Genomic DNA, 27,685 nt, shown 5'->3' with positions numbered 1-27,685 from the left:
CATGCATGTGGTGAATGTGCCAGGATATGGAAGGTGCACAGCACAACTCTGACACAGTGGGCATGTAGAGGTGGCTGTTCCTTGTCTTCCTCCGCAGATCCATGTATGAGTCCCCGTCACCATGCCCCAAGCAAGCTTGCTCTGAAGGCTGGCTGAGTGGAGTGCTGGAGCTCTGGCAGTACAGGCCCACCATGGTGGCACACCGGAGCTCCGTGGGAGCAGGGGGAGTGAGCGTCTCCCACTCTGCAGACGCCTGTGGGTGCGTTTAGGGTCACAAGTGCCATTGCATTCAAGGGGCCAACAGGGCTAAAGAAGAAGAATGTTTGATGAATAACTAATAAGGACTCAGACTTATCTGGGGAAAGGAAGGTGGAATGAATAGGTAATTTCTGAGCATTCACTTACACTCACTGGCAGAATTCAGAGTTGTGTCTTGGTAGGCCTTGTAAATGCTGATGAGGGTAAAGTGATCTCCTTCGGGATGTAAAAATGTCTTCCAACAAGTCAAGGCAGCCTCTTCAGCTCCATGTGGCACATGTGAAAAGCAATTTGGAGCTTTAAAATGAAAAAGGTCACATGGTTAGCAATAATGAAGACATTTTATCTTAGCCTAACTTGCACAGGGGAGGGGTCACAATTGTTAGTGGCATGGCTTCTGTCTTGGTTCTCTGAATAAATATGTTATTCTTGTTTACTTAGAAATCCGAGAAATTTAGAGTGAGTCATCCTAATTCTCCCTCTCCTTTTGTGTGTGTGTGTTTGCTTTTCTAAGGTCAATTGAATATGGTTAATACCCTGCTTTATTCCAGCAGGAGCAGGGAAAACCTGAGGTGCTCGGAGGTCCAGACACAAGAAGAGGATTGGAACCCGTTCCGATACGGCACAATGGTTGGTCTGTTCCCCCAGTATTAGAATAAATTAAAACATACAAGCCAGGATGAATGAAGCCAATAGGAAATTAAAAAACAAGCACACATCATTATTTGGGGAAAAACACCTTAGTGACACATTTTGTTTATCTGCACTGATTACTTCAGTAGAAGAAACCTACTATGTTTTCATACATTTGATGCATAAATTTGCTGAACTTTTAGTTTTCTTATATTAAGATAATTTTTCATATTAAGAAAAATTTCCTTTTCTAACCTATTAAAATACCTCACTATCATTTCAAAAGGTTAAATGAATTGATCACCATCTCTCCTATCTTATCCTCAAAATATAATTTGAAATGGATCCCATTTAAATCTATACCTAGTGCAGATTTGCAAAAAAAGAAAAAGAATAGTCATTAAGGAGTACCTGTTACCATGGCAGCGATTGTTAGCACTTCATCTACACAGTCAAATTCACAGGACGCTAAGATAGACTTTGAGAGTTGTGGATCAAGAGGAAACTCTGACATGATGATTCCAAATTCAGAAAGATTTCCATCATTATCCAGTGCTGCCAGATAATCTAAGTCTTCCAATGCCTGCATCAAACTTTCTGGTGCTAGGAAAGGAAAAAATAATAATGTAAGAGTCTCATATGGCCAAGATGGAGAAAAAGGTACTGGATTTTCCCTCCTGCATGAAACAAGCAAATAATGGACAAAATATGTGAAACAATGGTTTGCAAGACACCAAATACCAGGGAGTGAAGGATAGTGATTCCTGAGAGGGCAAACTCAGGAGGGGAGCCCTGTGATTGTCCAGCTCATGCTCCGAAGAGGGTCCCAGCTGCAGTGTGCGTGCGGCGGGGGGAACCCAGGTGGAGCCTGCCAGCCTTCCTGCAGTAGGAAAACAATGCCAGGGATCCAGGGAGACTAACATGGCCGGAACTCGCAGTCACAGTACCAGAGAGAGACACACAAATAAGTCACGGGCCAGAGGGAGCTCCCTCAACTAGGCAGCAGAGCCCCACTGATCAGCGCATGTGTGTAAGGAACCACCTCAGGCCAGAGAAAGCCATGTGAGAGGATTAGAGGGAACAGTGGTGCTGACTCAGGACCTAGGGTAGGGCCTGTTCCCACCAGCCAAGCTGGAAAACCTCATGATTTGTGGGGCACTGGGTAGAAAACACAAGGGAGAAACCCTAGATGGGCACTGCCACCTGACACATCTATACAGCAGGACCTGAAAGGATCTACCGCATCCCAGGACAAAGCTCAAAAATACCTCTGGGACTCCAAAAATATTCAGTGCCCAAGAAGGTAAAATGTACAAGGTCTAGCATCCAGTAGAGAGGCATGAAAAGCAGGAAAATACATTGCATAATACAGAGAAAAAGTAATCACAACTGACCTGGAACTCAGATGCTAGAAATAGTAGACAAAGATGTTATTTCCCAGTGCAAATAAAGAAATAACGATAGCAAGCTGATTCTCTCCATCTCTTTATTTCTCTTTTATGTAACATCGATAATGATGTGGTATTATATGCTCAATCTCTACCAAAGTTTTTAAAAATCCATCTATTTAAAGAAATATATTCTCTTTGTGGAATAAGGCTATATATAGGTTGGTGCAAAAATTATCGCGGTTTTTGCCATTACTTTTGATGGCAAAAACCACGATTACTTTTGCACCAACCTAATATTTATTAAATAAATACATGTGTTTTTTCCACCCTTCTGGTTCCTGGTATAGCAATAAAGGTCACACAATGAAGCAAATTCCATAATAGAAAGCTGCACCCCTAAACTGCAGGATTTATGAGCCACTAGGTTGTTTTTCTCTTAGTTCCAGTAAATGCAAGGTGGGCTGGAGCTGAAGACTCTGGGGACCTAAGAGGCGCTTGAACCTGTCTGCTCCTGGGAGTTCAAAGTAACAAATAGTGAAAACTTAACTTACGTGCTGTCTAAACTTTGATCATTAAGCTATATGTCTAAATTTCAGGCAAACTGAGTAGCTCAAAAACCTCACTTTGGGAGGCCGAGGTGGGTGGATCATGAGGTCAGGAGATCGAAACCATCCTGGCTAACACCGTGAAACCCCATCTCAACTAAAAAAATACAAAACATTAGCTGGGCATGGTGGCAGGTGCCTGTGGTCCCAGCTACTCGGGAGGCTGAGGCAGGAGAATGGCGTGAACCCAGTGAGCTGAGATCGCGCCACTGCACTCCAGCCTGGGTGACAGAGCGAGACTCCGTCTCAAAAATTCCTCCATTCCTGTCAGGACAACTGGAAGGTATCAGAAGCTACTACTGTGGTCTGGGAAATGACTCAGAGAAGCTGTAAGGCAACCCACCACACTTCCAGTCCTGTGGGAGGACAGCTGAGCAAGCACCAGTAGAACTTCAGCCTGACACACCCACTGCAGGCAAAAGATCTGCTACTGGGAGTGAGGGGCAGTGCCAGACCACTCAAGGGAAATCTGCACGGAACCCAGACATGCGCTGGACGACTGCAGCAAGGCTTTCATCCTCACCTTGGGGCAAATATGTTGAATTTCCCTATTATTTCTGAATGTTTTCCCATCAAGATTTAAAACTGAGCAGAAGCTTATGGCTTCCCAGAGATATTCCTGTCCTGCCTGGATCCTGACATACAGCACTACCATCTTACTTGTTCATTCTTGGGGACCTTTGGACTAACCATGACCTTCAGAAGTCACAATCATGGGAAATAGACAGATGGGCTATTCAGGAAAAAAGTTCAAGAGTTCTATCAGTGAGGCATGACATGAAAAGTAACAGCCGATCTGCTGGAGAAAGTACAAGAAGCAGCATCAGAAATAAGCATCTTAAACAGAGCAGGAAGGGGCTGGAGTACAAACTTAATTACTGAAAGCCTTTCAGAAACCAGTTTCTATAAATGAGCAAAGCTGCTGCATTTTAAGTTACAGGATCTTGGCAACTGTCCGTTTAAGCATCTGGCTTGACAGCCAGGCTCTGTCCCCAAAGGGCACCTACTATTCACTTTTACACCCTGGAGTTGAGTTGGCCACACACAGAATTAGTAACAGAAATGACTTCATGATTCTGCTTCTGGTCCTAACAACAGAAAAGGAGAGGGTGTTCTTGGGGTTATTATATTAGAAAGAATGAGTTAATGAATGCAGATTACAGAGGTGAAGGAACATTAATAAATAACTAAATAGGATTTGCTAATATTATCTTCTGCATTTTAAGATATCTCCCCAGTGTGGCCCATAAACTTGTTTTAGCTAAAAAGCAGAAGAGTTTAGATGGGGGTTCTTTAGGGCAGTGCTGTTTAAGTAATGCTAACAAATGGAATAGAAGTAACGCTAACAAATGGAATAGAAGTGTTTTAGTGTCAGGCCTCTTCGTTTTGCCAGTGCAAAATCAGACTGCTTTATTCTGAAGGCAATTTTGAGATGAACCAAACATCATTTTTATTAAGCTCGCTTGCCAACAGCAGCTGCACTCCCTGTAGAATAGCTCACTGCAAGGTCACACTCCTCCTCCACTACCATCACTCAAAGTAATGTGAAGGGCTATCATTACAGTATTTCTTCACTGTTCTGTGTGTCTGTTTTTCATGGAACCCCAAACGCCAAGCTCCAATATGTGCCTGCATTTTCCTTCCTTGGCATCAGTAGAAAACCTAGTTACAAACAAAGAGGTCATTAAACTGCAACCAGCAGAGGAGGAGCCGATGCAGCGCTAACTCCGAGCCCAGCACAGGCCAAGTGGAGTCCAAGGCCATGGCAGTTCCAGAGCGGACAGCCCCACGCAGCATGTTTCCTGTGTTCTTATAATGTACGCCAACTTTGGAGACGTCAGACGGTAGGAAGCCTCGGTTGGCTCCCAAACCCTCACAGGAAGTCTGTCTACTCAGGTGCTCAAGAGGCTTCCTCCAGCCAGCTTTCCTTTGTTATAACAATCTTTGGCCTACTTTCTGCCTAACCTGGCAAAAATGGCTCAGAAACACTGAATTTCCTCTCAAGGTAGCTGGCGTTATGCAAATGTATGCCAACATGTTTATATGTACTTTCCCCTAGGTAAAAGTTTTAGTCGGCAATTATTCCTGGGAATAGGCCTAGGAGAGACAGCGCCATGCCTTCTCTTGTCTAAAGTGGACATATATTTCCATGAGAATAGGGCAGGGGGTCTCCTGGTAACCAGTCCCCAAAGCCAGGGCCATTCCCTCTCCTTCCACCACACTCCTTAACCCCCTTTCTTCCCAATAAGGGCAGAGAAGTAAGGCTGGATTTGAGTCATTAGAGTTGGAAAGGATATTAGAGATAGAGCAGCCTCCATGGTAAGCTGAAGAAAAGCATTTTCAACTCCCTGCCCATGGTTGGGAGCCAAGATCCTTGTGTCCAGCCTTGCCCTGGGCAGGGCTCTCAGGTAATGGCAGTGTCCCCACTGCCCTCCCAGTGCCACCCACACCGTGAGGCAGGTGGAGGCCAGCTCCTCTGAGCTTAGCTGTGCCCGAAGACCTCTCACACGCCAGCTCTGCTCCTGCCCATGACATGGAAGGAAACACACGCAGACCTTTGACAGCCACAGGCACCTTCTGATTCTCTCGACTCTCCCTGCATGTCACATGACTCCTACTGCCCAGGCCTCAGAAAGGACTAAGTGGGGAAGAAGGAAGCCGAGTTTGTCTCCCACACGTGACTGCCTTTGCTCATGTTCTTGGGAAGACTACAGGCCTTCTAGAGGGCACCCGCCTAGTCAGTGTTCCTCAAGCATAAGGGCATTGGGAAAGTCCTGCCACTTCACAAATTACCAATGGTCCCCACTCCCAGTAACTGTTCTTACAGCCAGGAAGCTGGCCCCAGGTTTTTATAGTGGTGACTAGCTGAAGACTCTCCCCACCCTCATACCATTAGAGAGAACTATGTTTATACAAGAGTTGGCATTGTAGTTAGATGGTATGGAACTGGCAGTCCCAGAACAACCTAGAAAAAGACAGGAAAAAAATGGATGGGTTTTAAAATGACCATACAATGGGTGTTTTCCATATGAGCAGTTAAAGGACTTTATGTTTGGTGTTGGTTCCTGATTTCCTTATAAAGGTGAGGCTCAAATTATTATTTGCTCTCAGTTTATTTTGAGTATCTTGTGCTACTGGCACTGGCAAGGCTCTGGGGCAGGCACACATCTGGGACAGCCTCACTCTTGGCCCTTCTAGTGTGGACAGTCTCATTTATATGTGGAGATGCACATGTAAATCAAGAATCCTGCTCTACTGGAAGTGCACTTTTACCTCCAAATTGTCCCCTTTTATAGGAACTGTACCTTCACTTCCATACTTCTAGGAGCAGGATTTTGTGCCACGTGACACCACCACATTATCACCACTAACCCCAGTCACAGGGGACTGCTTCTCAAATGGAATCAATGGCTCCCTTTCTTGGGAGTTTTCGACTTTAGACCAAGGGAGTTTCCAGGAGCTGACATAGTAAATCATAAAGCTTAGGGCAGAGAGCAGCTAAGACTCTGCCCAGTTCCTAACAGGCCATGAACTGGTACCCATCATGGCCTGGGGGTTGGGGACCCCTGCATTAATGTATATACACATTTACATAAATGGACAGATAGAGAGAAATGCAGTTATCACTTAGGAGGGCTGAAGGAGCAAATGAAGTTTCTGTTTCTGATTTATTTTAGAATTGGGACTTGGGCATTGTGTAAGAGTCCACAGGAAGAGAAACTGAAGAATGAAGAGATGGTGTAGACCCTAAGACTCTACGATCTCTAGGGCCTCTGGGGAATAGCATTAAGAGTTGGTTCTGAAGAGGACAAGGAGGAAAGGCTTCTGCTTCACTTAATTTCACAGGGATGTGTTCACAAAACCTGGCATTTGCCTAACTCCTACTCCTTTACACTGTACATGGCAATTTTGCATGAACATCTCATTTGTACCTTTAAATAACCCCAGGATACAAGAGGGCAGACACTCTACCTTAAATTTACAGATGAGAAAAAGACAAGTGACTTGCCAAAACCACATGGCCACCCAGCTGTTTTGTCCTATGTAAAGTGAGGTTTTGAACTTGGGCCTTCCGCCTGCAGTGTTGAAACTGTTACGTGGCATGCTGTGCCAGCACAGCTGCGCTGGACTCCCAAGTCTGGTGCTCCTGCTGTTATCTACCATGGCTCTTCCTGGCTCCGGCCCATCTCAGAGGCAATCTGGTGATGTCTCCTAATACCTGAGGGTCATTATCTGCTTCTCACACCCATTAAAACTGTTCTTTCTAGAACGCTCTGCAGCTCAGGGCCCATGTGGTGCAGAGCTCAGGTAGGAGTCACTCACACGATGATCATTATGTTATAGCATTTACTATACACCAGTCACTTTTCTAAGGGGCATGCATGTGTTAACTAATTTATCTTAATAACTCTGTGAACCAGTTGCTTTGATTATCCTCATATTCAGATAAATGAAGTGAAGCAATGAGAGTCCTAATTTGCTGAATAATACCCCACTAGTGACTGATGGGGCCAGGCTTGGAGCCCTGGCAGCCTGGCCCAAGAGCCTGCGCCTTTTCGTGTAGTCTTCTCAATATGGGGACCATCTACCCCAGTTTGCCCAGGGTGGTATCTGTTTCCACCTTTAATCATTAACAGCATTCATGCCCCTGTCCTGTGAGGTTCACAGGGAGATGGTCCGTTTGTCTGAATTCATCACAAAATAAACAGGGTCTATTAAGTTAAACTGCTGTTTTGTTTTGTTTTGTTTTGTTTTGTTAGTAGGGAGGGGCCACTCCTAAGCCACAGCCATCTTTCTGCCTGGACTGTTGCACTCAAAAAACATATCAGCTTAAATGATAAGCCATATAGTTACCAGGCCCACAAGAGCCTAAAGGGCTTCAGGAGCCAAAAGTACTTCCATTCTGGGCCCTTTAAAACCTCTCCCAGATTTTGTTTTCATTTTCTGTAACATTATTTACTTTATTGTTTCCAGGATCCTCACACACTGGCCCTAGAAAGTTGTTTTGGCATGTTTGTCTTTCTTTTTCACATGTTTGTCTTTCCTTCCCTCATCTGAGTATAGTAGTAACTTTTGTGTAGCCTTTAAACAGATAATAGTGTAACCTTCATTAACTTAAAAACCTAGGTAGGCTGTGGCCTCCTGGAAGTCAGTGCTAGAATATTTGCTCGACTCTCTGGGCTGTTTGGGCAGTGCCAGTCCTGCCTGCGCGTGTCAGGCGCTGCGGCAGAGCTATGGGGAGGGCCACATGTGAGGGCCGTCGGCAGCCTGCTTCCTCCCATTCTCCTCTTAGTACATGTAAATGTTATGAGCACATGTAAATGTTATATATAGTATAGTAAATGTTACTATAACATTTAAAGATCATTTTGTAAGTTCCAAAGCCAAATCTTGAGTTTCCAAATGATTTACAAACAAGCGCATATACTTCTCTAGTATTCTTAGAAACTGGGCTTTTAGTGTGGTAAATCCTATTCCAGAAGGTCTTGATGAATTGGTTTAGGAATCCTCTGGTAAAAGATCTGCACCATCACATCAGATGACACCATTGTAGAATCTTTTTTTTTTTTCTTTTGAACCAGGGCCTTGCTCTGTCGCCCTGTCTGAAGTACAGCAGCACGATCATAGCTCACTGCAACCTTGAACCCTGGACTCAGGTGATCCTCCTGACTCAGCTTCCCAAGTAGCTAGGACTACAGGCGTATGCCACCACACCTGGCTCATTAAAAAAAAATTTTTTTTTGTAGAGATGGGGTCTCATTATATTGCCCAGGTTGGTCTTGAGTTCCTGGCCCTCAAGCAGTCCTCCCACCTCAGCCTCCCAAAGTGTCAGGATTACAGGTGTGAGCCACCATGCCCAGCCCTGCAGAATCTTTAATTCCTCTTTTCGCCAGCGCCATCCCTGGCCTCTGCAGCCTTTGACTTTCTTTTCTTTCCTTTTCTTTTTTTTTTGAGATAAAGTTTTGCTCTTGTTGCCCAGGCTGGAGTGCAGTGGTACAATCTCAGCTCACCGCAACCTCCACCTCCTGAGTTCAAGTGATTCTCCTGCCTCAGCCTCCTAAGTAGCTGGGATTACAAGCATGCGCCACCATGCCCGGCTAATTTTGTTTTTAGTAGGGACGAATTTTCACCATGTTGGTCAGGCTGGTCTTGAACTCCTGACCTCAGGTGATCCACCTACCCTCAGCCTCCCAAAATGCTGGGATCAGAGGCATGAGCCACCGCGCCCAGCAGCTTTATTTTCTTCCTGCATTTTCCCGTTTTCATGAGGCACTGCCTTATCGAACACGCCATGCCTGTTTGTGTTTGGGTTCACTTTTCTTTTCATGATCCAAAGAATCACAGATCATACCAGTCATCTGGCCACTATGACAATGAGTTCTGCCTCCGAATGCAAAGATGACATCTGCTGTAGTCTGGTCCCTTTGGGCTAGTTTTTCTCCAAATTCCTATCTAGGTACCACTGCCTTCCCAGGGTAACAGCAGTCTCAGGCCATCTGTTTCCACTGAAGTGGTCAGCTGGTCCTGAGGCCTCCTACCCCAATAGACAGTGACTGTGTCATTCAGGATGGAGGTCAATTGTTAGGCAGCCAAGGAAGAAAAAGAAAACTGATTTTTAAAAAAGAGGTCCAGATCAGGGGAATTCAATTAACAGCCTGTAGCCTAGTTATGCCAAATTCATTTTCACATGGTTCATGCATCCTGAAAAGGGTAACAAGTTTGCTGGATTTGCGTATTTCAATTATAAGTTGAATTAAATGCAGCAGCTGCAAGCATCTTTTTCTTTTTTTGCTTCCAAAACAATGAATCAGAGTTAATCCACAGTTATAGTTTCCCCCAGCACAGCAGAAAAGTTATGTGTGTATTGTCAGGAGACAAAAATAAATTGTTACCCTAACCCTTTTGTCCCCCAGTTATCAGCTTTAAGCCTCATGGAATGAGCAGCACCAAGGGTGACCATTGAGAGAACACAGTGAGATAGTCTGCTTTTAAAAATCCTTGACATCACCAAGCCTGCCTTTTCTTCTCCTTGCATTTCTAGTTCACCAAACATCTACTAACCTGAGCAAGAAGATGCCTAGAAATCAACAGGTGGTGATTCCTGGGCATATGAGATGAACAGTGGGACTGGAAGAGCAATTTTCAAAAATGAAACCTATCTGGTTGGGGCTTAGGACACACCACCTCAAAATATGACCGAAGGAGACTAGAATATGCCACCCCAAAATATACTTCTCTGGCATATTTTGAGCTGGTTATTCTGAGAAACTGCAGATATAGGAGTAGCTCTGAAAAGTTGTCACTTAGTAAAAGAAATCTACATCTACAAAGGAAATTTACATTAGTCTAAGTGTGGTGGCTTGCACCTGTGGTCCCAGTTATTTGGGAAGCTGTGGTGGGAGGATCACTTGAGCCTGGGAGGTAGAGGATGCAGTGAGCTATGATCATGCCACTGTACTTCAGTCTGAGTGACAGAGCAAGACCCTGTCTCAAAAAAAAAAAAAAAAAAAAAAAGAAAAAGAAAAAAAAAGGAAAATCCAAGCTGCTGAGAATTCTTCTTTCTGCTGATACTTACGCTTCCATACTCCACATTCCCCCACTCCTTAAGCCCAGTACCCCTGTGCTCTAGTGTCCAACAGCAGACACATTTCTAGTGTCAGAACAGATATTTCCTAGAGGTTTGTGGGGTTTTAAAAATTATCTTCAGAGAATGTTTACCTCTAGTGGGAAAATGCTTCGGTCCAAACCAACGCCCCCTCCATACTTGTGTGTACTGCCGAGCATCATGTGAACTTAGGACAGGGAATGGGCAGGAGGAGAGAAGGTGAATCTCAGCCCACATGCCTGGCTGACACGGGAGCATAAGGCTACCTGGTCTGTTCATGAAGTCACAGTGGCCTAGGCCCGCAATGTCTATCCTCTTCATAAAAAGCACCATGCTTGTTAGGTTGGCTTCCTGCATTTCTGCTGGCTTAAGTGGCGTCATGTCTTTGGAGGCAAATTCTTCAGTGTACAGGCAGAAAAATTTTCCTAAAGGACACGAAGAAAAATGGCTTTAATATTTCTGGGTTGCCTGCATACCAGAATTGACAACATTTAGTATTTGTGTCCACAGCACTACCTGAAGATGATGAGCCAAGAATCTGCTTGCGTATCTCTGCCTGGCTTTGGCTGATGGGCTGCATGACAAGCGAGTTTGCTCTTATTCTCGGGTTGTACACCTTTAAATGGAAAGACAGCATCATTAGCGTCAGATAAGTCATGATTTAGTAGGCTCACTGATCCTGAAGAGAATATGCTGTTCACAGTACTTGACTCCATGAAATGCACCACTACAGACTCATTTTCTTGGTACAATATTTATTATTGTTTCACTTGCCTTGAGATGGAAACTGCAAGTGCTTTGATAAATGGATTTAAAGGTCGTCTGCTTTCATTGTGGCTTCAATAACTATGGGACCTCTGTGTCACTGCCAAAATACTAGCACTGTCACTTCTCAAAGCACTGTACTGGTGAATGATAACACATCTTCATATGCCACACAGAGAAAGGGTTCTCATTTGATAGTGCCATGTTTCTTTATAGTTTTGTTCAAATCAACCAGGATCTTGGTGGTCTCACCTTTACAACACATACTGAGAGTTCCGGTCATAACAGCTAATACAGAAACTGCATATGGCACTAACAATGATTTTCCTTACAGGTGGTTCACGAGGGCGAGTGACAGCCCTGGTTTCTCTGAAGGCTGGACTAATTCAATCAAGATCAACTCTAAGTGATTTCCAGGGAACCTTCATGACTGTTGGAATTGCTCTGTCATAATAAGGCAGGGATATTTAGGAGGCTCCTAGTCTCCTGGAGGGATAAAACATCTCAGCACCTAGTTAACGGTAAATTAGTCAATATTTGTTAGTTTCCTTTCAGATGTCAAATGCTGTGATTTTCTGAAGTCTTAGTGTCAGAGTTTGAAATACCTTGTTTTCCTTTTTTTTCTAATTTTTACTTTAAAAGTAATAGAAAATATTTTGTAATGATTAGGATGAAAATTTTATCATGTCAATTATAAGCCAAAAATTGCTAAAATTAAAGTCAGTATACTTGAAACAATTTCTAGTAAGTTCTCTGGGGTAAGATACTAATTACTTTGATAAAGGGGCCATTAAAATATCCAGTAAAATGTTCATAAGAAAAGATTAGTTTAAGAGTCAAACAGTTTGCTTTGCTAGTACCTTAGCTAAAGAAAAAATACCATTAAAGATAACTATCACCTTTATGCTCTAGTAGTTGAGTCTTTCCTCAAAAGTTTCTCCTTTGGCAGCTCAATCAATTTAATTCATTTCCAAACTTCCAACATGCTAATGAAAGACAGTAATATGTGATCAAGACTTTTGTTACTGGCTGCAATAATTCTTCTTTGCACTCATGACCAAATTCAAAGAATCCCCAGGTCACACAGTTCATCCTCACTTCCTGATCAGTAAAATGGTAGGAAACTGAGAAACTGGTGCTTGACAATTATTAGCAGTCTGTTTCACCTACTCAATAATAATTACCTTTCTTCTTTCCACACCTACATCGATAACAAATTTGACTGAGTTACTCCAGATCAAAGACTCTCCAGAGCTAGTAGTTAACACCACTCTTCTTTGATAAACTGGGCATTTTTTTTCTGTTTCATCGAGTGGCTTGAACAATGAACATTTCTCTTTTGGATACAAAGGAACAACCACCAGTTCTCCAAGATCTGGGTTTAGGTTAGATCCTTGATAGACAATTTCATAGACTTTCTCAATATCCTAAAGGAAAAAAAAAAAAAAACCCATGAAAATAAAATACAATGCAAACAACTTCACTATGAAAAAAATGTCTGAATTACATAAAATTTTAGGCAATACTACATAACAGATACAGGGAAAGAAATGCCTGTGTTGCTGCCTACATGTATCTTTAAATAAGGAAAGATGCACCTAAATGAGAAAACATCTTTTGGGAAGTTAAATAGAATTTATATTTTTTTCCCATTTAATTTCGTTAGATTTCACTAAAAATCTAAGTAAAAAAGATGACTTCCCACAACTGCCATAGTTTTTCCAGCTCAATTCCATTCTCCAGGTCTCTAGCTTGGGTCTCTTTCCTTTCCGTACCCTTTGTAGAATGGGATTGAATTAACTCAAGGGTTTTGTAGGAAGACAGAGCCATCTAGAAGAATAGCAAGGTATCACAGGTCGCTGAGAACTAGGTGAGCTGTGCTTGTTTCCTGATCTGCTAAGCAGCTCCCAGGAAGCTGGGCAGAGGCCACTCCATGGGGTCCCACATCAGCTGGTACATAGGTACAGTCCCTTGCTTGCAATTCCCTTTTCCACATATTTACTTGGGGCAGATTTTTTTTACCAAAGCAAACAGCATGGCTGTTGAGCCTAACGAGTGAAAACTTGCCAATTGGAATAATGAGAACAAAACGATTTCTGCATTCTTATAATTCTGATTACTTCACTTTACCCCTCATATTAAGGAAGGATTGTTTAGAAACTAAAAGGAAGGCCAGGTGTGGTGGCTCACGCCTGTAATCTCAGCACTTTGGGAGGCTGAGTTGGGCGGATCATTAAGTCAAGATATCAAGACTATCCTGGCCAAGATGGTGAAACCCCGTCTCTACTAAAAATATAAAAGTTAGCTGGATGTGGTGGTGAGCACCTGTAGTCCCAGCTACTCGGGAGGCTGAGGCAGGAGAATCACTTGAACCCGGGAAACAGATGCTGCAGCAAGCCGAGATCGTGCCACTGCACTCCAGCCTGGCGACAGAATGAGACTCCGTCTCAAAAATAAATAAATAAATAAAAAAGAAATGAAAAGGAAAAGAATGAGTACTTGAGCTGAGCTGCATCCCCTGAACCTGGCTGCTGGTTGGCCTTAGGAGGACATGCATTCATTCCTCCCAAAGGAGTCCATCAAGCAGGCTTTTCACGGGTGCAACTTAACAGCTAACCTGGATTTGGAAGATTTGATTCCAGTAGCCCATTCATGAGCAATTTCCCATCAAAATAAACTTTTTTTTTTTGAGATGGAGTCTCGCTCTGTTGCCCAGGTTGGTGTGTAGAGGCGCGATCTCGGCTCACTGCAAGCTCCGCCTCCCAGGTTCATGCCATTCGCCTGCCTCAGCCTCCCTAGTAGCTGGGACTACAGGCGCCCACCACCATGCCCAGCTAATCTTTTCTGTATTTTTAGTAGAGACGGGATTTCACCATGTTAGCCAGACAGTCTCGATCTTCTGACCTCGTGATCTGCCCGCCTCGGCCTCCCAAAGTCCTGGGATTACAGGTGTGAACCACCACACCTGGCCCAAGATAAACTTTTTATTGCATTGAAATATTTACTTTTATTCTCTTAGAATGTGGAAAAAATAATTATGGCCACTAATTCTTTATTTGGTTCTGGTTGCTAAAACTTTTTAGTCGTAGGCGAATTCTTCGACTAATGCTGCTTCTAATGCTCTCTCACTGAGCTATTTTGGCTGCCTTGTAAGTGGGTTCTAATGTTGAATTTTGTTCCAAATGGCAATAAAAAAGAATTTTTAAAATCTTCAGAAGGGAAAAAGCAGAGAAAATAGAAATAGATATATAGTTTAGGCTCCTCAAGCACAGCTGATACAGGGCTTTAAGGCCATAATCTGCAGAATTTGGGGCAGAAAAGCTTTAAAAAATATGCACCTGGTACTTGAGACATTTTGTTTATTCATTTTCTTGATTCTTACTCAATGTATGTGGTTTATTTACCTATGCATAACTTTCCTATAACTACCTGCACAGTTATGGGGAACAGCAACACCCACTGAAGGATGATACCTAGCAGACATCTAGCTCACCAAAAATGAAAGAAGATCCGCAACTGCATAGAACATTTCCCAGGAAAACCTCCAACCTAAAAACACCTTTGTGATAGTTTATTACTGCACAATAATCTGGCTACATATTATCGTAAATCTCAATGTATGTTTTCTATTTCATATTTTGTTTTCCGGTTAAAAGACAGCTAGGTGATAGGAAACAACACGCTAAACATTCAGGGCTCTAAGTCTCAATTAAGTACCAAGACAGAGGGCAGCCTGTGAAGTACAGAGATTAATTCACAGCAGGTGTGGTGCTAAGCAAGCGGTTGGAGAAAATGTGACACACCTAATGTAAATGCATTGCTGTTTCACCAAAATGAGAATGTTTCTGTAATTTAAAATATATTTCTTAATATAAAAAATGATAGGGCTGGGTGCAGTGGCTCATGCCTATAATCCCAGCACTTTGGGAGGCCAAAACAGGAGAAGTGCTTGAGGCCAGGAGTTCAAGACCAGCCTGGGCAACATAGTGAAATCGCACCCCCCATCTCTACCAAAAAAAAAAAAACAACAACAACAAAAACTAGCTGGGCATACCGGCACACACCTGTAATCCCAGCTACCTGGGAGGCTGACGAGATAGATAGCTTGAGCCCAGGAGTTCAAGGTTACACTGAGCCAAGATCACACCACTGCACTCCAGCCTAGGCAACATAGTGAGGTCCTGTCTCTAAATAAATAAATACAAATTTTAAATGACAATTAGTACATTTGTATTAGACTGGTTGAGTTTGTTTTCACATGATATTTAGGTGTGATGGTAGGTTTTAAAGCTTTATATAGAAATCAAGAAAGCATCAAATAGCATGGGGGAAATGATCAATAGCTTGTTAGCACTGATTTCAGAGCAAGACAAATCTTTCCCAGAGACAAATCCCAGCCCACAAGAGATGAATATCTTAATGACGGATCCTGACAAAAGTAATGAAAAAGAAAAGTCCATCAGGATACTGAATGGTGTTCTGCTTGTTAGGCAGATGGGGTAAGGAAAACCAGGTAACACCTGTGGAATCCAAGGCTGAAGCAGGAGAAAAAAACCTGGTGCCCAGGTAAAGCCTGCTGAAACCAGCACAATGTCAGTGGCTGGCTTGCTGTCCCACCCACAGGGGAGGTCAGCTGCTGAGCCCCTGGACAATGAGGAGCTCACCTTTAGAAGGTCCGGTGCTCTGCCTGGGTCACAGAGGCTCAGAATTACAAAATCCTCTGGTATTTGATGGCACTCTCACTTTAACACTGCAAAACTGATGGTTTCTTAATAGAAATGCCTTTCCAGCCTGCCTTCAGAGGAGATTACATTTCTTTCCAAGTCCTGTGGCATTTACAGTTTCTACTACTAGCCTGGATAATGATGCATCTTCTAAAGTTGACAGTTCAGAAGTCACTCTACTATTAATTATAGTTTATATTAAACTTATAAGAATCATGTACCCTAAGACCATCTGCACCTCAGTTGTGTTATGAGCTTTATTTTCCAAGATCCAAAATCCATTTCCAAATCCATTTTGGAATTTTGGCTTACCCTGACTTGAAGGATTACACCCATCCTATCAGTCTTAATCGCACTTTTTTTTTCTTGCAGAAATGTATGTCCTGTTTTTTCTTTTTTTTTAATTTTTCATTTTTTTTTTTTCTAGAGGCAGGGTCTTGCTCTGTCACTCAGGCTGGAGTGCAGTGATGCAATCACAGGTCACTGCAGCCACAAACTCCTTAGTTCAAGCAATCCTCCTGCCTCAGCTTCCTGAGTAGCTGGGACTACAGGCCTGAGCCACCATGCCTGGCTAATTTTTAAATTTTTTTGTTGAGATAGGGTCCTGCTATGTTGTCAAGGCTGGTCTCAACCTCCTGGCCTCACGTGATCCTCCCACCTCAGCCTCCCAAAGTGCTGGGATTACAGGCGTGAACCACAGTGTCTGGCCTACGTCCTGTTTTTCACCTGGCAATTCTGACTCTCAAATATATTAGATTTGCCATTCTTCCCTTCCTTAGGCTTTATCTGGTTATACTGAGAAGCTCTAATTGTTCTCATAAATCCTGTGTCTCCGTATTTTATTATTTTCCTCAGGACTTTCTTGAGTATCTTGAATCATGCAGGATGAGGAGATGATAACAGAATAAATCACTGTAATAGGCAGATTTGCTATTCAAGAGAATGCATATCATCTACATGCAAAAAATGATAAATATGCAGTTACATTGAGGTTCTAGAAACATAAAATTTAAGAAAACTAAAGTTCCCAAAGCCAGAAGGAGCTGTCATCCTTTATGCTTTGAGTATAAAATAGAATAAATACTTCTGAAAGTGTTTCTGAAAGCATGTGGATGTTCAAGAAAAGGCTCTGACAGACAGCTGAGCCACTTATCTGTTCAGCTGTGGCTCAGCCTACATCAAATAATTTCCTTTTTGGTTTCTGTTTAATGAGTAGAACCACTACATATTTGGGTCATGGTCTAAAAACTCGTGCTTCTCCTCTCTGTGGGAGAAGATAGGGAGAAAAGGCCAGGCAATTAGTCTCCATGAAGAGAGGTCTAATTCTGGAGATCCTGGAGGCTTTTAGATTCAGCCAACAGAGTAGTGGGGAAAGAAATAGGGCCAGTGTAGCTGCAATTAAAAAAAATGCAACCCCAAATGGTCCTGTGGCTGTATAAAAGCAGTAACAGAATGGAAACGATCCTTGATTGCACATTTCCAGTCATTCTTTTAAAGAGATGTTTTAAAGAAACCCGAGTTAAAGTTTTTTCTTATCTTTTAAGACTGGAGCCCCAGTCTAGGGAGATGACCTTCTTGGGTGGGCTATAAATGATATTTTCTGCCCATACTCCACTATCACAGGACTGCTTATGGGAAATGTTGTATTACTTAACTCTGTGGTGAGTGCTTAGGTAATATTCCTGATCTCCAACAAACACACCTGCTCATAGGGAGGCAGCGGAGAATGTCAGGGGAGTCGGCATGCACCTACTGTACCAAGAGACGACAACTCACAGCAAGCATACGTAAGAGTCAGTTTTGCCTTTGGGGCAGCCCACTCTCTGGCCTGAGCCTGCTGGAGGGAAGCTGGCTCTGGAGATCATGTCTAGAGACTCCTCACCCGTATTTTGTTTTCAGAACTGCATGTGATTTTTAGAAACACTTCCTGTTCTCCTTTCAGCACAGGTTTTATTTAATTAGGTGTGATGAAACCAAATATTTAGACAGTTAATTAGCAAACTGAAACCTGTATGTTATTAAACGCTTCCCAAATGAAATACCTTATTACTCTGTAAGGTTAGAATATCACTTACTTACTTGTTCACAGGCCAGAAAGACTACAATGTCACCTTTCTCACCCGAGCGGTGAATTTCAAAGATAAGGCGTAAAATAGACTCAAAGGAATCCTTTTGAGCCTCACTAAGGTACACAACCTCCACAGGGTGTTTATTTTTCACTTCTATGAGAGGCAAGTTTCCATAATAAGAATTGAGTTTGCTGATCAGGTGAGGTGAGGAGTTAATTATGAGCTTCAGTTCGGGTCTTGCTAGTAAAACATCTTTAAGAAGTCCAAGTAACACATCAGTTGCAATGCTTCTTTCATGAATATCATCTAAGATGATGACCCCATAGCTACCCAAAAAAGGATTGGACATCATTTCTCTTTGCAACATATCATCAGTACAATACCTATAAAGAAGAAACATTAAAGTTAGAATATTCTTATGCTAAGTCATGCAAAAAACTTCCTAACAAGAAAAAATGCCTTTCCTATATTCATTTCTCTAAATCAGTAATTCTAAATTTTTACTGGGCTGTAGAAGTTGATACAATCTACAGAATTATCACACACAAAAATACAGACAAAATTTATACCCAGTTTGTGTATGTTCCTGGACCGCCCCCTACAAAGACCATTCTGAACCCTAGGTTAAAGGCCTCTTACTAAATGTTTATTACAAATATTAATAAAAGCCTGCATCTAACTTTTGTTCCGAGTTTTATACATAAAAAGTAGTATCATAAAACACTCTGGTCAGTTTTTCCTCTCTCATTCATCAATGAAAGAATTTTGAGTAAAACTATAGACTTTTCAAGGAAAGGATACAAGAATAACCATCCTGGCTCAGGCTCATGGTTCAGCTAGTCCACTGTTTGGACAGACATTATTATTGGTGGTTCATTGTGGGAGATGGTATCATTAAGGTGTCATCCAAATAATAAGCAAACAGAAGAATCTGAAAAGCAACCACCTATTTAACGGCAGCATGAAAAGTGGCTACAATTCCTGGAGTGGGGAGGGGTCATGAGTGATTTTAATGACCTTTTCCCATAGTTCTTGGGATGATTTTTTAAAACTAAACCGCCTATTAGTCACTAAGCTTAATGAAAATAACTTTCTGATACTATTTACATATTTACCTGTATTACTGCTTGAAGAAACCAATCCCATATGTTTTTTACCCATTTAAGGTATTTACTTTTATTTATTCTTGTACATGGCAATTCTGAGATTGCTATCCAGATAGCAATCTCAAATTTTAAAGATTGCTTCCTTGGCCTTGTAGTTTTGGTGATAAAGTCCATGTTCTTTGTCTCTGTATCTTTATGAGATCAAAGTGCATGCTCTCTGCCTTTCTTTTCATACACGTTCTCATCCTGTGTCTTATCAAATGAGCAGTGATAAATTGATTCCTTCAAACTTAAAAAAGAAAGCATCTTGAATACTGCAGTATTATACTTTGTGCAAGATGCCAACAGATGCATTGAAATCTAGTTTTCAGGTCATCTTTTGCTGAGGTTAATTAGTATATTAATACCAAGTTACTACTGCTTCTCATGTCAAAACAAATTATTTTAATTTATGGTACTTCATTAACGTTAGAAATTAAATCTGTTTCCTTTTCAGCAAAACTGACCTAAGCACTGATCTTACAGGAAGTAATGCTGCCCCATAAGATTGAGGAGGTATATGTGTTATATAAATACATCTAGGCTTAATTAAAAAAAAGAGAAGGTGGTAACTTACTAAAAACTCCAGCAGACTCATCCAGCAGGGCCTAGCCTTCCAGATGATTATATGGGGGAATTGTGAAGGCTCATTCCTAAAGCTTACTATATAAACCTACATTTTCTGCAGTCCCACCTACTTAGGAGGCTGAGGTGGGATATCACTTGAGCCCAGGAGGAGTCCCACATTACAGTGAACTATGATCCCACAACTGCATCCCAGTCTGCGTGATGTGAGCAAGACTCCAACTCAAAACAAAACAAAACAAAAATACTTTTTTTCTATATAACACAAAGATATTTCTGAACTTTATGGTTATGAGATATTGTGTATATGATGCTTTAAAAAGTGCTGTTAACTAATAAGTACGTAAAAAAATAGATATACTACCAAGATTTCAGGAAATGCAGTTTATATCTTTAAGGCTAAATTTCTAAAAGCTAAGACTATAATAAAATAGTTAAAAGTTTTATTAATATTTATATTTTATAAAATTATTTAATTGCGTTTAACCTTAATGAAAATTTGAGTACTTTCCAGTTCCAAAAACAGAAAATATCACCATTTGACACTATGAGTCACTTCTATGAGATATCTTGATATGTAGTTCCTAAAGACTATTTTAGGTACGTAATATTCAGTTATTCACTGTTTCAAAAAAGGCCAGAGAAAAGCTTAAAGAAGAGCAAAGTTGTTATATATAGCATCCACAAAATAGTAGTAGGCTTAAAGATCGTTTATAAATTGCCTGTGATGTGTTTGATATATACTAAGGGGTTACCAAAAAAATGAAAACCACAGTATCAAATATAGACTACTGCCTTCTATAATCAATGATCAATGTTAAATCCTCTGATTTATATCGACTACTGCCTTCTATAATCTACGATCAATGTTAAATCTTCTGATTATATAGACTACTGCCTTCTATAATCTATGATCAATGTTAAATCTTCTGATTTATATAGACTACTGCCTTCTATAATCTATGATCAATGTTAAATCCTCTGATTTATATAGACTACTGCCTTCTATGATCGATGATCAATGTTAAATCTTCTGATTTATATAGACTACTGCCTTCTATAATCTATGATCAATGTTAAATCTTCTGATTTATATAGACTACTGCCTTCTATAATCTATGATCAATGTTAAATCTCCTGATTTATATAGACTACTGCCTTCTATAATCAATGATCAATGTTAAATCTTCTGATTTATATAGACTACTGCCTTCTATAATCTATGATCAATGTTAAATCTTCTGATTTATATAGACTACTGCCTTCTATAATCTATGATGAATGTTAAATCTTCTGATTTATATAGACTACTGCCTTCTATAATCTATGATCAATGTTAAATCTTCTGATTTAAATAGCTATTCAATCTGAGCTTATTCAAAATTATGGCTAGCATACCTCTTCAGGAAAATCAATCTTGTTCTAATCATAATTATAAAAATATAAGTATAATTATAAACATAGCTGCCACATACATACACCATGCATCAGTTACATAAATTAAATAGTCCTCACAACAACCCTCAGAGCAAGTATATTAATCATCCACATTTTTCAGATGAGGCGACTTAAAGCTCAAAGAGGTTAGGTGACTTCTATAAGGTTACAAGTGAGTAAATGGTGGAGACACCCATTTTACAGCCATGTTGCCTCCTCTCCAGAGCACAGAATACCAGGAAGAAAACTGGTATTGCTTTATTTTATCATAGGGCTATAGCTCTGGCCTCTTTCCTGTGACTCAAACCCTGTTTACAACAATGCATCTGAGTGTCTTCTGACTCTGCACTGGTTCTGGGGGCATGTCACAGTGGAAAAGAAAGTACAATGTTCAGAAACAAGAGTAACTGTAAAGTGAAGATATAAAAGCAATGAAGAATAAGGCAGCCCAGCAACGGTAGAAAGAAACAGAACGTGCAAAACCTGTCAAAGCAGGCAGCTACTCTCTACCTGGCTCCATGGGTGCCTTTGAACTTCAACCCACCACACCTGAAGCAGCTGTGCCTGTTAAGAAAGGAATGCTATACACAGACTGAAACTAATACATACTTTAATATATAGTATTTCCTTTGGGTGTCAGAATTGAATGCTTGGGTTTTTCACCATAAAACAATCCTAAGTCCAACATATGATAGATGTTTAAAAGGTGAGGCGTGTCTCACAGCATTATTAGATTTCCCCACCATTATTTATCTTTGTGGCTTTCCATATTAAGAAGTATCTGAGGCTGGGTGCGGTGGCTCATGCCTGTAATCCCAGCACTTTGGGAGGCCGAGGCCGGCAAATTGCCTGAGCTCAGGAGTTCGAGACTAGCCCGGGCAACATGGCGAAACCCCAGAATAATAACCTCTACTAAAAATACAAAAAGTTAGCCAAGTGTGGTGGTGCGTGCCTGTAGTCCCAGCTACTCAGGAGGCTGAGGCACGAGAATCACTTGAACTCGGAAGATGGAGGTTGAAGTGAGCTGAGATCGCGCCACTTCACTCCAGCCTGGGCGACAGAGTGGGACTCTGTCTCCAAAAAAAAAAAAAAAAAAAAAAAAAAAAAATTCTGATTTCATATTATGATAAAGCTGTTATATTTCATTTTAAAAATGACTACATTAAAGAGTCCTTTTAAAGGGTTTTCAAAGTCTAGATGGTATTAAAGATACAATATTAATTTTAGAACCTAGTCAGAGCCACCATTTAATTAAAAAAATAATTCAAAGGGCTACTTTAAAATGTCAAACCAACCAACCACGAATCTGCTTAGGGATCCTTAACCCTTTCAGGGTCCTATATCTTGTCCTGTGCAGCTCTTTTAGTTTGTGAGCTCCTAAGAACCAGAGAGGTTTTTATGTTTCTTTTGTACCACTCGTGTACCATTTACACAATAAGCAATTTATAAATACATAGTAATTTAATGACTCAGGGACATAATTGTTATACTGGCAGAAGGTAATATATCTTCAAGAAGTTCAAGTCAGAGTGCTGATGGTCTAAAGACTTTCCCCTATGATTTGACACTAGCCTGAAGACTGTTTTCTATTTTTGAAGATAAATATTTCAGGGAAAGTAGCTTAGTACAAACCAAATGAGCCCAATGGGCTTTCCTTTTTTTCTGGGACAGGGTCTCACTCTGTCACACAGGCTACAGTGCAGTGGCGCGATCACAGCTCACTGCAGCCTTGATTTCCTGGATTCAAGTGATCTTCCCGCTTCAGTCTCCTGAGTAGCTGGGACTATAGGCATGCACCATCACGCTCATTAATTTTTGTATTTTTTGTAGAGATGAGAGCTCACTGTGTTGCCCAGTCCGGTGTCAAACTCCAGGGCTCAAGCAATCCTCATGCCTTGGCCTTCCAAAGTGATGAGATTACGGGCATTAGCCACCATGCCCGGCCCCATGGGCTTTCTGAATGGAGAAAAGAACTGCACCAGAGTGCAGTGCTAGCTGGGACAGGGCAAAATCCCTTCCACTATCCAATTTACTGAACATCCTCCTGGGGATGAGCACGAGACTTCAGGGATATGAGTATGTGAAAAACCATCCCTGCCCTGTTACACTAAAGCAGAGCTTCCCAAATGGTGTGCCATGGCACACTGGTATGCCACACAAAGGGGTTACAGAGGTGCACAAATAATGACCCCGAGATACTTATCTACTTGGCTCTTGGAGTGGTCAGGCAATGCCTGGGGCAGCTGCAGCCCGTGGGATGGTCAGCCAGCTGTGACCATTTCCTTGAAGTACTACATGGATACTATCACTTTCTATGAGGGCTGTAATATAAAAGTGCTTGAGAAGCACTAGCCCAGAGCAGTGATTTTCCAATTTCTTTCTCCTTTTTTTTTCTTCTTTCAAGCTCTTGGAAATCCTTATTCAAAGGAAATCTCATAATGAAGCTAAGCACAAAAAAGATACCACAACTTGCAGTAGCCACAAAGAAGGCTCCTTGGAACATAGAAGCTTCTGAAAAGTACAGTTTGAGAAACACTGATCGAAGTCATGATGGAGGCGGACACCATGTTTTCCAGAGGCCCCACAGAGGGTTTTCTAATGTATATTACTGGAGGGGCAGGGAAGCCTTCCTCGAGCAGGTGACCGCTACACTGGATACTGAGTGACTAGGAGGAACTAGCCAGGCCCAGAAGAGGCCCGGACATGCTGAGCACAGGGAGGGGCAGGTGTACAGGCACAGGGTGTGGAAGCACGGGACACACAGCATGCTCCAGGCGTCCATGTGGCTTGCACACAGGCAATGATGTGGCCCCTGCATGAGGCATAGCTCCAGAAGCACACGCTTGATGGTTCTGAGGGGCCAAGCAAGTTGCTAACTTTTTCCTGGGGATAATGGGAGTCATGGGATACGTTTAGACAAGGAATCCCTGATGATGCCAGTGTGGGAAAGCAACGGTTGCTTGCTGGCTGATGACAAGAGAGACCAGTTGCTACTGCACAGCATGGATGCTTAACAGGTAGAATGCTAGAATAATGCTGTTTCAGAATTGTAGAACCTAAGCCAACCATCACCAGCAGGGAGCAGACTGAACCCCGCAAACCAACCTCAGGATTGTTTCATTGGTACAGCAGTTCTCGAAAGGGATCACGTAGCCAACTTCATGACCAATGTTAACATCCATTTCATCTGCCACCCGCAGGGCGAGCTGGACCACAGCCTGCTTGTGGACCTGTGTGCACAGCACGCCCCCGTGCTGGTAGTGGATGGAAAGACAATATTCAGCACACCACTGAGGAACCTGCAACAGGAAAAAATGAGACAGGATCAGCTTCTGCTGAATATAAAAAATGAGACAGCTCTGTCTTACAGCAGGGTTCATCTTGTAAGCGATTTTCTTTCATCAGTAAATCAGCAGTGGGTTGTATTACACCTTATTTAGTGAAACTCTGAACAATATGGATTATGCACAGAGTTACTGCTAGGAAATAAAGTTAAGAATAAACAGCAGTTAACAGGGACTGTGAAAGTTTTGACTCCCAGACAAAAAAAAGGCAGATAAAAATCAAGGGCAAAATGAAAAAAATAAAAACTTTCAACCTCAACTGTGTTTCTGAAAAGACTAATGTATTTAGAGATTATTATTTTCTTTTTGGTTAGAAGAAAGGCTTCTGAAAATATGGCTTCTGTTATCAGCTATTGTGTTTCAAGCAATGTAAATTATAGATAGTATGTAGATAAAAAATAATGGCTCAAAATTAAAGCATTTACATTTAAATCCAAATGATCATTAACAAATATCCAGATAAGCCTACTTAACATTTCTCTGATAATAAAAGCTTAAATATTCTGGTAACTTACCATCTAAATATAATTAAATAAATAAACCCATAAACCCAGTGAGACAGTCAACCAACCCATCTAGATTTGGAACGAGTCAATTCCAAGCAAAGCTAGTCTACAGCCATTTTATTTTAAAAATCCTTTTCTTTCTAAAATATATTATGGACCAAGTGATGTTTATCACATTCATCTGTACAAGAATTATTACAGTAGAATGTACTGAGTTCATTTGTATGCTACAATCTTAAGGTATTATCAGTAAATTATGCATTGTTACATATGCATTTTAAACATAAATTATTCCAAGAGTGTTTTTAATTGATCTAAGGTATTTAAACGTTGTAAAATTTCTAATTATCTTGAGGTCTGCTATTTACAAGATTCATTATGAAATTCTTAGATCTGAATCCTCACTGTAATTTGAAAACTAAACATGACTTACCAGAAATACAAGTAACTCCAAAATGAATGACTGCTGGAGACTGCAAATTCTTAAGGACTGAAAGGCAAATGCACTTCCTGCATTTTAAGATAGGTGGCAGCCTTGTCAACAGGTTGAAAGTTATCAGTAATTATTTACTCGACGCTTACTTTGTTCTATTAAAGATGAAAGTTTAAGATCCTGCGCTCAGGAAACATGGAATCAAGGCAAGACTCAGGAGTAACCAGGCACCTAAGGGACTGGCTGGCCATTAGTTTGTTCCACGTAAACCACAACTTTTCTAAGCTTTAGTTTTCTTACCTGTAAAATGAATGGACTGAATGAATGAGAACTATCCTTCAAGTCTGAACTGCTGTGTCGTTTTCTCCACAAGGCTTGCCGCGATCCCCTAGGTATCTAGATCCACAGTGTGCTTCCCACTGTGGCAGCCGTCACCCTCCTGAGGTTACCTGTTTGTTCCTAGTTCCCCACTACCTAACGTCCCCTCAAATGAGCTCTAAAAGCAGAGACCTATCTGTGTTGGTCACCAAATTATCCTACTACTCAGTAAATATTTGCTGAATGAATAGATTAATTTCTTATACTTTCTAGAAATAATTTAAAATTCTGTGATTCTACATAGTCTAAGATTCTATATAGTCAAAGAATCTACATAAAACTTTGCCTCCTTTCTTTCTTAGCAAGTAATTTTTTATTCTTGACAACTCCTTACTTTTAAACTAACTGCCTTCACGTCAGGGTCCACTATCTAGAGTCCCTAGCCAAGACCTCAAACATCATGCATGTGAAAAGCTGTATTAAAACCACTTGTTTTTTAAAAAAAATTCTTTAGGCCAGGCGTGGTGGCTCATTCCTGTAATCTCAGCAATTTGGGAGGCCAAGGCAGGTGGATCACCTGAGGTCAGAAGTTCAAAACCAGCCTGGTCAACATGGGGAAGCCCTGTCTCTACTGAAAATATAAAAATTAGCTGGGTATGGTGGCGTACGCCTGTAGTCCCAGCTACTCGGGAGGCTGAGGCAGGAGAATCGCCTCAGACATGAAGGCCAACACCCTCATTTTACACATGAGGAAAGAAACTTAGAGGTGTGACTTGTCCAAGGTCATACTGCCAGTAAACAGCATGACCAGAACCAATCCCTATCTTCTAGTTTCTTGGCGAGTATAATTTCCACTACATCACAGTTGCTTCTAAGCATCTTTATACAAAGGTGGCAACTGAAGCCTTGAGATTCTCAGGCAATCAGCATTTTAAATTACTCTTTCTAGGCCGGATGCGGTGGCTCACATCTGTAATCCCAGCACGTCGGGAGGCCGAGGCAGGTGGATCACTTAAGAGGTCAGGAGTTTGAGACCAACCTGGCCAATGTGATGAAACCCCATCTCTATTAAAAATATAAAAATTAGCCAGGTGGTGGGTGCCTGTAATCCCACCTACTAAGGAGGCTGAGGCAGGAAAATCACTTGAACCCGGGAGGCGGAGGTTGCAGTGAGCTGAGATCGCACCACTGCACTCCAGCCTGGGCAACAGAGTGAAACTCCATCTCAAAAAAATAAAAAATAAAAATAAATAAATAAATTACTCTTTCTAGCCTAATGGCAGTATCGGGGGACAGTACTATGATGACAGTGGGCACTGCTTTACATAGCTAGAATTGTTGCTGAAATAATACTATCCAGTTTTATTAAAACATTTGGACATGTTCAGCCTGGTTATTACACAAGGTCCAGGACAGCTGCTTTCAAACTCTAAAATTCCACAGGATTCCAATGATCATGAGCCATGTTCTCAAGCTTCTGATTTGGGCCTTTTTTAAAAACTGCATTTAATTTATTTCTCTTTATTCATGTAAACACATTCTATAAGATTAGTTTATTACAGTATGTTGATAATGCTATGAACATTATACATTCCTCGAAGCACAACAAATATACCAATCCAACAGTCTTCATTTTCCTTTTCTGCCTTCCTCTACATTAGAGCAAACTATTTCACCTATGAAGCAAAGACATTAATTCAGAAACGGGAAAAGGCCTTCTAAATATCAGTTAAAATAACCAGGAGAAGACTGAACATATCCATATTGTGCTTAATGTAGGAATGTTTGCTTACGTGGCCAAGTTAACAGTTGAGTAGAAGTCACAACAAATTATAGTGCACCTACTCAATGATGGCTCTGACCACA

General features: G+C 41.4%; 2 protein-coding genes across 9 annotated transcripts in view; one reads left to right on the top strand and one right to left on the bottom strand.

Moving 5' to 3' along the window:
- BCCIP (BRCA2 and CDKN1A interacting protein) overlaps window positions 1–12,162 on the top strand; it is a 28,410-nt gene extending 16,248 nt beyond the window's left edge. Inside the window, exons 7-8 of one of the 2 annotated variants that reach the window (XM_033179387.1) lie at window positions 813–888; window positions 11,593–12,162. In XM_033179387.1, the coding sequence (XP_033035278.1) occupies window positions 813–888; window positions 11,593–11,711 (195 nt within the window). In that variant the 3' untranslated portion in view covers window positions 11,712–12,162. Of the gene's footprint in view, window positions 1–809; window positions 889–11,592 lie in introns of both variants that reach the window. The other variant, XM_033179377.1, reaches the window with a different exon arrangement.
- DHX32 (DEAH-box helicase 32 (putative)) overlaps window positions 1–27,685 on the bottom strand; it is a 67,034-nt gene that overhangs the window by 8,142 nt on the left and 31,207 nt on the right. For all 7 annotated transcript variants that reach the window (XM_033179309.1, XM_033179288.1, XM_033179316.1 and 4 more), the window contains 7 exons: window positions 24,324–24,517; window positions 18,062–18,434; window positions 12,443–12,685; window positions 11,010–11,109; window positions 10,760–10,918; window positions 1,303–1,494; window positions 406–555 (listed from right to left, as the gene is read on the bottom strand). In XM_033179309.1, coding sequence (XP_033035200.1) covers window positions 406–555; window positions 1,303–1,494; window positions 10,760–10,918; window positions 11,010–11,109; window positions 12,443–12,685; window positions 18,062–18,434; window positions 24,324–24,517 — 1,411 coding nt within the window. The remainder of the gene's footprint in view (window positions 1–405; window positions 556–1,302; window positions 1,495–10,759; window positions 10,919–11,009; window positions 11,110–12,442; window positions 12,686–18,061; window positions 18,435–24,323; window positions 24,518–27,685) is intronic.

Source organism: Trachypithecus francoisi, unplaced genomic scaffold (genome assembly GCF_009764315.1).
Source record: "Trachypithecus francoisi isolate TF-2019V2 unplaced genomic scaffold, Tfra_2.0 Contig01579, whole genome shotgun sequence".
NCBI lineage: Eukaryota > Metazoa > Chordata > Mammalia > Primates > Cercopithecidae > Trachypithecus > Trachypithecus francoisi.
Note: the sequence above shows the minus strand (reverse complement) of the source record. Positions and strands in the feature narration are given on the sequence as shown.